This window comes from Sminthopsis crassicaudata, chromosome 5, assembly GCF_048593235.1.
Source record: "Sminthopsis crassicaudata isolate SCR6 chromosome 5, ASM4859323v1, whole genome shotgun sequence".
Taxonomy (NCBI): Eukaryota; Metazoa; Chordata; class Mammalia; order Dasyuromorphia; family Dasyuridae; genus Sminthopsis; species Sminthopsis crassicaudata.
In genome coordinates, this window is record NC_133621.1 from 223,479,903 (window position 1) to 223,494,715 (window position 14,813).

Consider the following 14,813-nt stretch of genomic DNA (forward strand, 5'->3'; position numbering starts at 1 on the left):
CATCTATCCTGGCTTGGTTTATCCTTCCTTAGCCATGTTGATGCCCCCCCACTCTCCTGAGGGTCACCATTTTTGATGTCAGACGTGGTGGAAGCACCCTACCAGCTTGGCTCATTTCAGTTCATATTTCTTAAGCTCAACCACTAGCCTCATTTTCCTAGCTACCTTGGGCTACTTTGCACAGCAGAAATAAGAATGTGTAGGGGCCAGGTCTCTTTAGGAGGGAAGTCCTTTGGATTTGCTGAGTTTGAGCCAAAAGGCCATCTAACTGTCAGGCAACTAATGATGTGGAATTTGGACATAGACATACATACATACATACATGTGTGTATATATACATATATGTGTGAGTTGTCTTTGTAGAAATGAGACATGAACTTTTCTAGAAGGAGATGAATTTACTAGGGGAAAGAATGTTAAAAAAATGAATCGAAAGGAGTTCAGACCAAATCATTAGAGGAAACCTAAGTTTCAGAAGGAGATAAAAGATGCACCATCAAAGGAGGCTAAAAAGACCAGTCACAGAGGTAGATGAAAAATCAAAAGGAGCAGTGTCCCAGATGATAAAGAAGAGTGTGTTTTGTGCTGAGAGATGCTCAACAGTATTAAAATCTGCAGAGGTCAAGGTGGATGAGTCCTGAGAAAAGGCCATTGGATTTAGTCATGAAAAACTTGTTTTGTTGTTGTTGTTGATGATCTTAGAGTAAACAGTTTCAATACAGTGTGACGAAATTAGGCTGCAAGAAGTTGAGAAATAATAAGTAATCATGGGGTGAGGGAAAGAGAGACTTCAAAATATGTATGGGGCAGTGGTATCAAGATCAAGGGCTGAGACAGGATGATTTCAGAAAGGCCTGGAGAGACTTACACGAACTGATGCTTAGTGAAATGAGCAGGACCAGGAGATCGTTGTATACTTCAACAACAATAATGTATGATGATCAATTCTGATGGATGTGGCCCTCTCCAATAATAAGATGAACCAAATTAGTTCCAATAGAGCTGTAATGAACTGAACCAGCTACACCCAGCACAAGAACTCTGGGAGTTGACTATGAACCACTACAGAGAATTCCCCATCCCTCTATTTTTGTCTGCCTGCATTTTTGATTTTCTTCACAGGCTACTTGTACACTATTTCAAAATCTGATTCTTTTTGCGCAGCAAAATAACTGTATGGACATGTATACATATATTGTATTTAACTTATGTTTTAACATGTTTAACATGTATTGGTCAACCTGCCTTGGGGGGGAGGGAGGGGAAAAGTTGGAACAAAAGGTTTTGCAATTGTCAAAGCTGAAAATTGCCCATGCATATATCTTGTAAATAAAAAACTATTAAAAAAAAAAAAAAGATCAAGATCTAAGGTCAGTACCAGAACTGAAGTGTCCCCCACTAATAACTCCATTCTTCCTTTCCTCAGCTTATCAACCATGGGCCCAGCTCCATCAGCAAAGGGATATTGAAGCTTAGCTGCCCGCTGGCCCTGGATGGTCAACAGCTCATCAATGTCACAAGTATTTCAGGGCTTAGCAATTGCACAACTAGTCACACTCCCAACCCGCAAGACCTGAAGGTGAGGAGATAAGTGGGAGATGGGTGGTGGGGAGGGAACTGGAATCTGGACTCTGGGGAAGAGATTTAGGCCAGAGAACACCAAACCATTCATTCAGTTCACTTTGTGTTCATTTATTATTCTGCCTGCAGTATGTAAAACACAGTGATGGCTGTTGAGGAACATGCAAAGTTTAGGGAAAATGTCCTTGCAGGCTTGAGATGAGATCATGTAGATAAAGGATTATAGAATCACAGAATTTGAGACTTGGAAAGGACCTCAGGAATCATCTGTTATACACAAAGGAATTCCCACTCTATTTCCACTCTAACATACCAGATCTTGTTTCAGAAAAAGGGATCACAACCTGTTGAAGGAACTTATCCCAGTCTTGGGATATTGTGAGGAAATCATTCTCATCATCAAATCTAAAATTGCTTTTGTACAACTAAATAATACTAATGCCTAGCATTTATAGGGTGCCTATTATAGTCCGAGTATTTTATGAATATTATTTCATTTGCTCTTCATAACCCTAATTTCTACTTACATTGTGAATTAGGTGCCATTTTTATCTTCATTTGACAATTGAGAAAACTGAGCTAAATTGGGTTAAATGACTTGTCCAGGGTACCACAGCTAATAAATGCCTGAAATCAGATGTAAATTCAGGAAGATAAGTCACATTGACCGTCCTTCAAACATTTGAGCACAACTGTCATATAACTTCTTCAAACTAAATTTGTCCAGGGCCATCTATCCTGACTCAGACAGGTTGCTCTGGAAAGGATCAGACCCCAGGATCCTTTCCAGAGCAACCTCTGTTCTATCTATCTGTACCTCCCTCATCTTCTACTTGGGAAGGCCATACTTTATATTTATCTGCATAGAATTTCATCTTGTTAGATTCAATCTGCCAAGATTCCTTTGGATCCTAACTCTGTCATCTACGTGAGCTCTCCCTCCCAGCTTCAAGTCATCTACAGAGTTGATAGGCGTACCATCTATGCCTTTATCCAAGTTACGATGGGTTTGGAAGCACATGCTTAAAATCTTTGCTATTGAGGGAATCTGAGAGGGTGATGGAACTCTTGAGTTCTGGGGTCTGAATTAAACTGGCCTAGAAGTGGAAAGTCAGCTAAAGATAATAAATAAATAAATAGATAGATAATTTAATTAATTAATAAAGGACCAAGTGTAGAACTTTGGGGTCCTTCACTGGAGGCCTTCTGGCATGTTGACAGCAAACCATCAACAACTATTCTTGGAGTCTGACCATCCAACTAGCCCTAAGTCCATCCAGTTGTATTATCTCTAATCCAGACTTTTTCATGTTTTCCAAAAAAAAAAAAAAAAAGAGTATTGAGACATTTTATTAAATGATTTACTAAAATTGAGGTAACTATATCCATAGTATTCCCCTGATTAACTAGTTTAGTAATCTTATTTTTAAAAAAAATACATGAGATGAGACTGCCATGACCTTTTTTTTTTTTTTATTCTGGGTCTCCCTGTGTCACCTTGAGTTGGAAGTACAGCATTTATTTATGGATCCAATCCCACTGCTGTTCAATAATGAAGATTTAGCCTACTTTCCAATCTAGGCTAGTTGAGCCAGGTCAGGTTAACTCAGACCTTAGAACTTAAGAGTTTCCCCAGCCTCAGACTCCCCAGTATTAGAAATTTTAAGCATATACTAATACACTTATTGTGACTTGTTCTCAATGAAGTGATGTTGGTTCTTTGTCACTGTCACTTCCCTTTCTATATATTAGTCAATTTCTTTTAATATTCTTTCTAAAATCTCCCCAAGAATTAACATCAAGACCATTGGCCTATAATTTGTAGACTATTCTCTTCCCTTTATGAAATATTAGAATAAAGTTTGTCCTTCTGCAAAGTTGTGAGACATCCTTGTTGTCCATGATCTTCCATATATTATTGACAGTGGCTCCCGGTTCATCTGCCCATTGTTTTCCTCCCCTGTTGTCTATGATCTTACATATATTGTTGATAGTGGCTCCTAATCCATCTGTCCATTGTTTTAGGACCTGAAATTGTTTTTCATCCAAATCAGTTGATTTTAATTCATTAAAGGCTCTTAAAAGGCATTAAAGCGCTCTCTTGGGTATCAAATCCCTGTTTCACATTTTAATTCTGTCATTTCCAGTGAAAAGGTTCTCCTTTGCTGAAAAATCTGAAACAAAACAAATATTGAGTTGTTCTGCATTCTCCTAATCCTCAGTTATTGTCATCCCTCCCAGAAAAAAAAAAAAAAAAAAAAAAAAAAGAATTGAGCAGCTCTGTTTTCCTTCTGGTGTCAGTTATCACCCCACCTCCCATCCCTCTTTTGATCTTCCTTTTTCTCCCCAGATAACTTTAAAAGTTATTTTTATCATCCTCAGCTTCCCTCAACAGCCTTAGCTCACTCTAATACTTTTTACAGGTCTTATTTTACTTAATTTTTTTTTTACTTACATTTACACTCTTACATTTGTTGTCCATTTCCTGGCCTTAATTCCATTTTCTGTACATTTCTTTTCAAAGTCTCAGTCAATTGGTGAGTTTCCTGTGCATCCACATTGCTCTCTAGAGAAGTTTCATTTCTGTTCCTCATTGGAATTATTTCCGCTTATGTCTTTAAGATTTCCTTCCTGAGCATCTCTCAGGCCTCCTGGGCTAACTTTTGAAATATTTTAGTCTATGAGATCATCCTTGTTTTTTCTCTGAACCCAAAAAAGGCTTCTTTCCCAAATTCCCCTCTCATCTATCATTATTTCTAGGGTTAAGTGGTCACTTGCTCCCAAGTTTCCCAACCCCACCCTAACTATTATTTCCTCCCTGTCAGTAACACTCATATCCAAATTAGGATTTCCTTTTGATAGCTTCCCCACCTTTTGAAGGATGAAATTATTGCCAAAACCAGTCAAGAAAATAATAGATAAAAAATTATGTGGATTTCATGTTTTATTTTGTTCTATAGTTAAGCACATAACAGAAATACAAGCAAAGTGCATTATATGGGGATGGGGGTAAGGGAGTGTCTCTCAGGATGGGAGAGGAGAATCAAGGAAGGCTTCCTGCAGGAAGTAATGGTTGACTTTAAAAGGTAAATTCAGAAAGAAGGGAGAAAGAGAGGATATTCCAGGAAAAGACACTATGGGGAGGCTGGTAAGAAAACTGGAAAGAAGGAAGACATTGTTGAGGATCCTAGAAGGAATCAACAAAAGTAGTTAAGTGAATTATGCTCAATAAGATGCTCAACTCAAACAAGGCTCCTCTAGAACAAAGAACCAGACCTGAAAACTGGGTCCCTTCTATAGGGAAGGAGAATAGAATCTAACCTGAGGTTATCTCCCTCCAGCTGGATCCTGAGGAGCCCCAACACCGGATGCAGAGATGGGAAGCCTTAACTCGGGGACCTGCCCCTGGGCCCCGAGTTCTGGTAAGTTTGGAATTCTGGGAACCCTGGCACTTGGGAGCTTTGGAGGTGACTGGGAAAGTAGACTTGGGACTTGAGAACTGCTAGAGAACATGGAACCAGGGGTTAGATTAAGAGCTAAATGTTAAGACTCCTAAGTTCTGGACACCTTCCTCTTCTGAACCTTCCTCAGAAATGTCCCGAAGCAGAGTGTTTCGAGTTACGCTGTGAACTAGACCAGTTACACAGGCAGGAAAGCCGAAGTTTACAGTTGAACTTCCGAGTATGGTCAAAGACCTTCCAGCAGGTGAGAGCCGGATGCTTGACCTTTTTCTCCCTCCTTCTCTGTCCTTGCTTCTTCCTCTCCCCTTGCCCTTTCCTCTCTGTCCCTGACCCTCCTTTGCTTCCCCTCTTCTCCTTCCTCTCTATCCCTATCTCCCCTTCTCCTCCCTCACTCTTCCCCTCTCCCTCTTTATCCCTCTCTGTCCCTGATCCTTCCTCCCTTCCCCCTTATCCTTCCTCTCTATCCCTCTCTTCCCTTCTCCTCCCTCACTCCTTCCCTCTCCCTCTTTGTCCCTCTCTGTCCCTGACCCTCCCTCCCTCCCTCCTTCTCCTTCCTCTTCCCTTCCCCCTGCCTTTCTTCCTGTGATTTCACAGGTCCAGCTCCCAGTCAGGAACTTTCTCTCCCAATTACATCCTGGTACCTTCTCTGCAACTTACAGTGCCAGAGATTTGCCTGGGGCCCAGAGATGTCAAAGGGCCTGGGTCTCAGGTCTCCTAAGGCCAGCTCTCTGTGCACCACCACCTGCTGACCTGTATCATTACTTTAAAAAGTTTTATTGATGCACTGGCACAGTGGCTAGGAAATAGCCTTAGGGTCAGGAGGAACCAGCTTCAGGTCCTGCTGCCTGATTGTGGCCAGATCATTTAGCCCCAGAGTGCCACAGACTAGTCCCTAATACAATGACTTACAGACAAGTTGCCAGGATAAAGGAACATTTGGCATTTCTTAACCTGATGAAATAAAGGGTCCAAAGCAAATGCTCAAAGTTGATTATCTTTTTCCTTGTGTCACAGTGTTTTCCCATTGTGCTTCTCCCTGTATCACCTTCCTGTTGTAGTCCCCCAAAAGGTCAGGTAGTCAAAGTGGCAAGGTCCCATCTCTCTAGTAAAAGGAAATATAGTCCAAGATTCCAACTCATGACCTTTCACCTTCAACTAACCCCACCTCCCTAACCTCCAGCATTATCTTCTATCTCCAACCCCCATCTCTCCCTCCTTCTACTTCCCAGACCCAATCTGTATCTCCCCCCTTCTCCTGCCTATTGTCCGAGCTGTAAGCCCATGCTGCCACCTGGTGGGTACGATCGGCATGGCAGCCTCTTTCCTAATCTCTTCAGTGACAAAGAGCTAGGAGGGGACATAGAAACACAGAAATTCAGAGCAATGAGAGGGGGAGGGGCAGACCCTCCCCCAATTGGACAAAAAGACGCAGGCACAAGAGAAGCAGACTTGCTTTGGGAGACAATGCAATACAAATCTATTTTTACTGAACACCTACTGTGCATACGGTCCTGGAGGGCAGCCTTGAATATGTAAAGCATCTGAGATTCTGTCAGTGTGAGTGCTTCGGGACCCACTTGGCAGCAGCCCTCAGTAGATGGCCTTTTTTTGCCCAAAACATCATCACCTGTTGGCCAGCCAGGTCCCTGGATGAAGTCCCTCCATCGGAAGCTTTTCAGGTTTCCAGCTTGCTCTCTCTCCACTGGCACGATCTTCAGGGGCCCATGCTTACCTCCATGCCATAATAAGGTGCCAGGAGGAGACTTGAGGTGCTTTGGGGAGATGGAGGGGTCACCTGCAGCTTCGGTAAGAGAGGATCTTGCACTCTTGCTGAGGTTAAACTCTAATAGAAGGCACAGCTAGAGGTATAGAGCATCATCCCTGAAATCAGGAGATGTAGATTCAAACTTGGCCTGGGTGATCCTGGGCAAGTCACTTAATTCTGATTGCCTCCAAAGAAAAATATCTAATAGAGAAGGAGAATGCAGGTACAAGTAAGCAATTGTAGTACAAGATACAGATTAAAATGCCTGAGACTGAGTGAGGCAAGTTCTGAAGGAAGCCAGAGATGAGGAAAGACTCTCAGTAATAACTGAGAGTATTAAATAAGACTCTAGGGATAATATAGTGTGGATTTGAAGGATAGATTGATTGACAGAGATATTGTGAAGAAGGCTGGAAAGACAAATAGTTACTCAGTTTCCTCATCCACAAAATAATTTGTCCCTTTCATCTTGGGATATGATGATGCTAAGAGATTCACAAAACTACAGAGGAAAAAAAAAAAAACTATTAAAAAGCAAGAGATCTCTCTTCCTAGCCCCTGGAGGACTGAACTTACTGGGTAGGGGAAGAGCAATGGCCCTGACTTTCTCTTCTTATGCTGCAGTGGGAACATCAGCCAGCCACTCTGCAATGCAAGGCAGTATATGAGGCTCTGAAGATGCCATATCGAATCCCACCTCGACAGTTGCCTCGCAAGGAGCTCCAGGCAAGTCAGGAATCCCGTCCTCAGGTTGGGAAGCGCAGGGAGGACATCAGACAAGGCGGGCTTGACTCAGGACATCCAGGAGTTGGGTCGGCTTGCATCCCAGGCCTAGGGCCCAGCTGAGGGCTTGGGGGTCCTGATTTAAAATAATCCTGCATCGGGGCAGCTAGGTAGCGAAGTGGATAGAGCACTAGCCCTGAATTCAGTAGGACCCGAGTTCAAATCTGGTCTCAGACACTTAACACTTCCTAGCTGTGTGACCCTGGGCAAGTCACTTAACCCCAGCCTCAGGAAAATAAATAAAATAATCCTGCATCCCCTTGAGACTTTCTTCTCCCTTCCAGGTGGCAACTGCAGTACAGTGGATCAAGGCAGAAGGCAACCAGGGGGTCCCACTCTGGATCATCATCCTCGCTGTGCTTCTCGGCCTCCTGCTCCTTGGCCTCCTGATCTATGTCCTCTATAAGGTCAGTGGCAAGCTCACACAAAGTCCCTACGTCTCTCCGGCAGAGCCTCCCAGCCCCCAGGAGTAGTCTAACAGCACCAGTGGTGGTTATTCCCCCCCTAACAACCCTGCTCTCATCCTCTGTGGTGGGTTTCAGTTTCAGCCCCAACATCTGGAAGAAACCTGTCAAAAGGGCACTGACTTTGAAGTAGAATCTTGGATTCAAATCCTGACTCAGTGACTTGCTACCTTAATATTTTGGGGCCTCAGTTCCTTATCTGGAAAATGAGGGTACTAGGCTAGAAAGATGCTGCTGAGATCCCTTTTGGACTTAAATTTAAGATCTAGGATTGCAATCAACAATGAAATCATCGGGTAGTGGGTTAGCTCACATGTTGTGTCTTATCCTGGAACAGGTACTACTTCCACAGAGTATATAGGTGGGGACTTGGGGGGAGGGCCCTTGAAGCTGAGGGTGGGGGACAGGGACTTTGTACAACACTCACAAAATGAAGATCAGGAGGATCAGAAGGATAGACTAGAGTTTCACCAATTTTGTTATGGCTGCCTCCCCTGTCCCTCTGCCCATGAGATATTTCTGCCCACTTACCAGAAACCAAAGTGACTCCCCTAGGTAATTCTGCCATCTAATACAGGCAAGAGGAAGGGGAGCCATGCCGAGGAGAGATCCTGAGGGATTTAATTCATTGCTTTCAATACTCAATCTAAGATCTTTCCCCAAAATCCAGCTATCTTATCCCCCCAGCCTCAAATAGCTTATTGATGTGTTCCCTGTGACCCTATACAATTACCAAGGTCATCTCATCTTCATGATCTTCATTATAGGTTCCCAACTCTCCCTCCCCCATATCTTCCATCCCACCAGGCTGATGGGGCCCTTCCTAATTTCCATAGGCAGTCAATTGGGGGAAGAGGGAGAGAAGCTAAGGGTCCGTTGAAAGAGGGCTAGGAGGGAGATGACTGGATCCTCACTTCTTTCTCCTCCTATGTCCCCAGCTCGGATTCTTCAAACGTTCCCTCCCATACGGCACCGCCATGGAGAAGGCTCAACTCAAGCCCCCCGCCACCTCGGATGCCTAAGATCTCCCTGCCCCGGACTCCTTATCCCAAAAGCCCTGTCCTTCCTCAGCTGACTGGGGTGGAGGAAGGGAGCAGGTGCTTCCTAAAGGTGCTTAGCAAGGAGGGGGGATTTGGTCTTCCCTCATCCCAGCTCAGAGACATACTTGAAGAGTCAGAGCTGGGAGTGGGAGAGCAGGGATCCCTCTCCCCAATGCACTGTGAAGGACCCAGATTATGGGGACATAGGACCCTGCAACCCTAAACCCTTGGAGACTTGGGACAGAAAGTTCTTCGGAAATGGCTCCAGAACCAGAGCTGGGAAATCCAGTGCCAGATTCCTGGGGGCCAGCTGTAATTCTCCAGCTTCAAGTCCCCTAACAGGGGAGTCCTGTCCTTAGCCTTGTAACTGACCCAAGGGCCAGAGAATCTTCTGGACTGTGAACCTGGAACTCTGTAGAGGGTGGATGCTCTGGACCCTCTGAAGCCAGCCCCAGCTCTGGGTAAAGAAGAAACGTAGACCCAGGAGGGTGAGCCCAGGGGCTGATAGAGAACCGGGAAGTCCCGTTCTGTGGACTTGGCACCCGGCTCGAAATGGAGCCAGAATTCAGATGAAGACAGATCTCCAAAGTGATCTGGCACTGACTTAGAACCCGGGGCTTTCTAGGACTACTTGAGGATTCCAATCAGGCTAGGATTCCAGGTTGGACTGATGTAGCAGCTCACCTGGAGACAAGTCCAGGACCTGACTCAGGAGAAGTTGGAATCCCAGGAAGCCTGGGGCCTTGATGGGAACTACAATAGAGGCAGCTGCCAATTCGGAAACTTCACTTTGGCCTCATCCCAGGGCCTAGGAGCAAGAGGGCCTGCCTGCCCCGAGCCAGGCAAGAGTGTTCTTACAGCTATATTGATGCTGCCTCCTTCCCTGCCCTACCCCTATTCCTGGCCCTGGGGACATCCTGGGACTTATTTAAACTCTGTTGCAAGTGCAATAAACTTGGCTAGGGGCCACCACTGACCACAGGCCCAATTCTGTTGTCCACCACTCTGTTCCTCCCCAACATCTTCCCCCCTAACTTCCATCCTACTAGGGGTCCTGGTCTCACGATATCCTTCTCCTTGGGTATGGGATTTAGTGTCCAAGAGTTGATGGGCCGAGATGGGCCAAGAGAGAAACCACATGAGGAGAAATGAAGGAGAACCTTCTGGACTGAAAGCCCAGGTCAGGAGGGGGGTCTGTGCTTAGGTTAATCAAGAAAAGCCATTATCATTTCCTAAACATCAGGAGGATATCTGTTGGTAGTAACAAGGTGCTAAAAGTCCAGGCAAATATCAGGAGAATCTGAGCCAGGAAAGAGAAGGCTGAGGAGGTAACTGGACTTTTTAGTCCTCTAAAGCATTGTTAAAAGAAGAGAGATACTCTCTTTCCTCTTTCTCTCCTTTGGACCTGAAGCAGGAAAAGAGAAAATGATTTTAAGATGAAGTCGAGATTAAACTTAAGAAAAGCTTTTCTGCGATGTGTAGAAGACCCTAGAATTTGAAGGCAGCGGTCCAGAGCTGTTCAGGCAATTGGAGGGAACTAGGAGAGCGTCCTTCATAGTCTGAAGTTGCAGTGGCAGGATCTAGCCACAGGGGAGCAGCTTAGTCCCAAAACTATGGGATGATGACTCGAGGAAGGCTGTGAACCACCAGGTTGTTCTGTGATCTGTGACCCAGCTCCCGGCTGCAGCCCATCAGTATTTCCCAAGCATCCCTTTGGGCAAATCATGCTCTTTTCCTGCACCTTTCACATACTTTCCAACACTTCCCAGGTTCAGGAGTTCCTTCTCAATAGGTCTGGGATGAAGAAGAATTGTTACTTGGGGGATGTGGGAAGGAAAGATAACAACAAGGAATGGCAGATTACTTCTATTTGGTCCCCCTTGTTCCTTGTTCTCTTGGGGAGTCTTCTAAAGTATGTAAGGAAGGCCAATTATATAGTGAAATCTAGGCTCCGGAAACAGGAGGCCGAGTTCAAATCCAGCCTCAGACACTTACCACTTACTTTCTACCTGGGTGATCCTAGGCAATTGCCTCGCCACAAATTAAAAAACAACAAATAAAGTATCTAAGGGCAGGGGAAGAGGAGAGGCCTCCCTTCCTGAGGAGTAAGGAAATGTTCACACCAAAATGTGGGCTCTTCAGTAACCCAGTCCCTTACCCCCCTCTCCCAGTCTCCCAGATCCTATGGGTGTTTGTCTAGCACATCTCTTGATCCAAGCTGTCTTGTGTATGAGACTTAAGTGACTGAAGAGAGGCAGACATGAAAGTGCTAGTGGATGCCTGTATGCATCTGTGTGTGGCCTGTGTTAATCAGTGGGACACATTTTATTTATGAGGGACACTGTGTATGATGAAGCTCAGAGAACGGAAGATACACAGCATGTCATAACTGATTTGGAGCTCAGATCTAGGAGGGATCTCACAGATTGTCTAGTCCAGTTTCCTCATTTTACAGGTTAGGAAACTGAGGTAATGAGATTTGCCCAAGGTCACAAAGTAGAAAATTGGAAAGCCAAGATTGAAACCCACATCCTGTGGTTCTAAATCCTGCATCAAGTAATCAGAAATAAGAGTCCCGAGTTTAATCCAGTTCCAGGTATAATTACTCCATCCCTAAATGGAGAGTCCCTCCCTATCTGAGATTTAGATCTTCCCTTCCCAAGATCCCCAAACACTTAGAGAATAAGTGGGGCTTCCCATCCAGATGCCTGAATAAATCAAGAGAGGGGAGGAAGATAGGAGTGGGAGTTGGGGATGCTTAAGTCCCCATATTTTTTATGCCAGAGATCAGAGGAAGAACAGAGACCAGAAAGCTGAGTAGTCAAATGTTGGAGGGGTGCTGCAGAGGGAGAGCCAGCTGGCCGGCAGGAAGCTGATCTGGGGGTCTCGGGTTTCCCAACATCAATTAGAGCAGCCAAGCAGGCTCATTAGCAGCCTGGGGCGCAGAACTCATCAATAATAGATCTATCCCCCCCAACCCCAGCCACTCACCAAAGTCACCCCCTCCCACTTTCACCCTTTCTTCCCCCTGGCAATCATTTCTCCCTAGAGTAAGATGCTCTTCCACTTCAACAAGAGCTGTTTTTCATTGTCTCCCTTTCTTAGGGATTCTGATGAGGTGAGCATGGGTTATGAAGATCAGAGATCTGAATCTGCTTCTCTCTCTCTCTCTCTCTCTCTCTCTCTCTCTCTCTCTCTCTCTCTCTCTCTCTCTCTCTCTCTCTCTCTCTCTCTTTTCCTTCCTCCCCTTTCCACTTTAATCTCCCTCTTCCAGTCTGTCTCTGTCTCAGTCTCCCCTAAATTCATCTCTATCTCTACCCAGCAAAGCACCCCAGAATCCTGTGCCTCAGTTTCCCTTATAGAATAGCAATAGTTCATAATTCAGTGATACCTTAGTGTTTAAAAAATTATCTCCCTCTCAGTACCCATATTATGATCCCCATTTTACAGATTAAGAAGTTGAGATTCAAGGGTGGTGACACAACCAAGATTCAAATGCTCTCTTGGTCTTCTTACTCAGAGGCTACTGCCCTTTTCCTTATATCACCCTGCCTTGTTAGGAGCATTGATGTAATTCCAGTAAGAAGAAGGAGAATAGATTGAAGTGGAATCACATGGTTAGTCCAGAGGTGAGAAGGAGTGCTGAGAGAGCCTCTGTAAGTGGCCGTGGGCTAGGATTTACTATGTGATAGCCATGAATTTGGTGGGTCATTAGGGTTACATCATGAAGTTAGGTGATGTTAGAACAACTTCTCTGTAAGGAACAAGGTGGAAGGAGGAATAAAAAGCGATTCTGAGCTAATAGTTCCCTTTTCTTCAACCCATGAAACATAAGAAACCAAAATTTATTTCTTCCTGGAGGTTGGCCAACAGGAGCAGAAGTTAGTACTAAGCGAGGACTGGGGCTAAGATAACCTTGTCAGGCTCACAAGATCAGGAATTCAGATTTTCCAAGGTCTCTCTGATCCCTCTGGTCCCTAATCTTCAACATCTAAGAACCTAAATTCCAAGTCTCTGTTCCCAAACCTCTTTCATCCTCCTTGAAGCAGGACAGAATCCAGATGTCCAGGACTCCAGTTTCTCAGCACCGTTCCTTGTCCTTGAAATGGAGCCCTTCCATCAGGAAGGGGAAATAGATCTCTTCCCTCCCACATTAGATCAATGAGAGGGGCCATGGTGGAGATCAGAGTGTCCCAAAGAAAGGAACATGAGTAAATGATCTCCCATCGATCAACTTTTTGGGCCCTTTCCAGATCTAATTTGGTGATTACTACAGCATTGAGATCCCACGCATGCCCTTCCCTCCTTAAGAACCCAGGCATCTTGGCCTCTAGCCCTTTCCCCCCCTCTAATCTGTTCCCATTTCATCAGACTCATTCTGTCCCTTCCCAGTTCTCAGCTCTGCCCAATCCAGTCAAACTTTCTCCTTCTGGTTTTCTGATTCGGGTCATCCAGAGAATAGTCTCAGCATTCTGGGACTTTAGGGGCTAGATGGTCTCTTTTTGTATCTCCTTTACTAAGGGCAGGTAAAAACAAGTCCCAGACGGTAGACTCTACTGCCTCCCTGAATCTCTGCTCATATTGCAAGGCTTTCCCTTCCCAACCCCCCAAAACATGCTCATCTGTTCTATCCCTCTTTCTCCTCCCTTCCTCCAGAACTCAGGTGTACTGGGCCCAACTTCAGATCCTTTCTGGACCTCAACCTCCACTGAGAGCCAGATAATTTGCTTATGTCTTATCTGATCTGGGACCAGTCTATCAGACCCCGAGTACTCTGTCCTCCAACCCTTTGGGTGTCCTGTCACCAGTTTACCCCAATACACTGTAGTGTCACACACACACCCCTCAGTATCTTCTTTAGGCTCATCCTTTCACCCAGGACAAAAATTACCTTATTCCCAGCCCACTGTTCCTCGAAGGACCCAGGAATCTCATTCCCCAATCCATTCATTCAGCTCAAGGCCTGGGTAGGTGTCATCCCCAAAATCCAGGTTATACCCCTCTGACTCTGGTATTCTTTTGCTCAAAACCAGATCTCCCTCAGGCCTCAGGTGCTCTACCCACAACTATCCCATCATCCTCCCTTACTTTAAAACTCAATTATCCTATGGTTCAGCCCATTTTCCTCTTCAGGACCCAGGTCTTACTCTTCATTTCATTCATCACTCCCCTGCCCATGCCCTTGCCAGTGGCTCCCCAGCCCCAGGGCCTAGGTGCCCTCTCTCCCAGGCCTGGACCTACCCTCCAGGACCCAAATATCTTCTTCCTTAGGCCCAGGTCTACACACTTTTTCTCGGGCCTCAGAGACCCCAAGACCAGATACATATGTAGTCATTCCCAAAGCCTGCGCAGCAACCAGCTTTCCTGAACTTCAACTTACACTGTCCCAGGCCCAGTTCTCACCCCGGCCCTGGCCTTACCCCAGCTCCCCAGATCTAGGTATTCTATCCCCCAGGTGCAGACCTCTTTTTATGAACGGTGAATCCCATCCCCCAGACTCAGATCTTCCCTCCTCCCATCCAGATGTCCTGCCACCCACATTTAGGGCTCAGGAAAGAAACAGAGAAAACCTGAGAGACAGAGCGAGACTGAAAAATAGTCTGAGAAAGAGACAGTCGCCTGGAGAGATGGATGTGGAGCACTGGAGCCCCCTCCCACATAGCACCTCCTCCTCGCTCGGCCTCCCACGTCCCGGTCCCCTCCCCCTCTTCCCTTTCCT

General features: G+C 45.4%; 1 protein-coding gene across 1 annotated transcript in view; it reads left to right on the forward strand.

Annotated features, from left to right (window-relative positions):
* ITGA5 (integrin subunit alpha 5) overlaps window positions 1-10,082 on the forward strand; it is a 33,449-nt gene extending 23,367 nt beyond the window's left edge. Inside the window, 6 exon segments of the mRNA XM_074270123.1 lie at window positions 1,427-1,579; window positions 4,923-5,003; window positions 5,173-5,286; window positions 7,432-7,533; window positions 7,875-7,997; window positions 8,993-10,082. Coding sequence (XP_074126224.1) covers window positions 1,427-1,579; window positions 4,923-5,003; window positions 5,173-5,286; window positions 7,432-7,533; window positions 7,875-7,997; window positions 8,993-9,076 — 657 coding nt within the window. The 3' untranslated portion in view covers window positions 9,077-10,082.
* The last annotated feature ends 4,731 nt before the right edge of the window (window positions 10,083-14,813 follow it).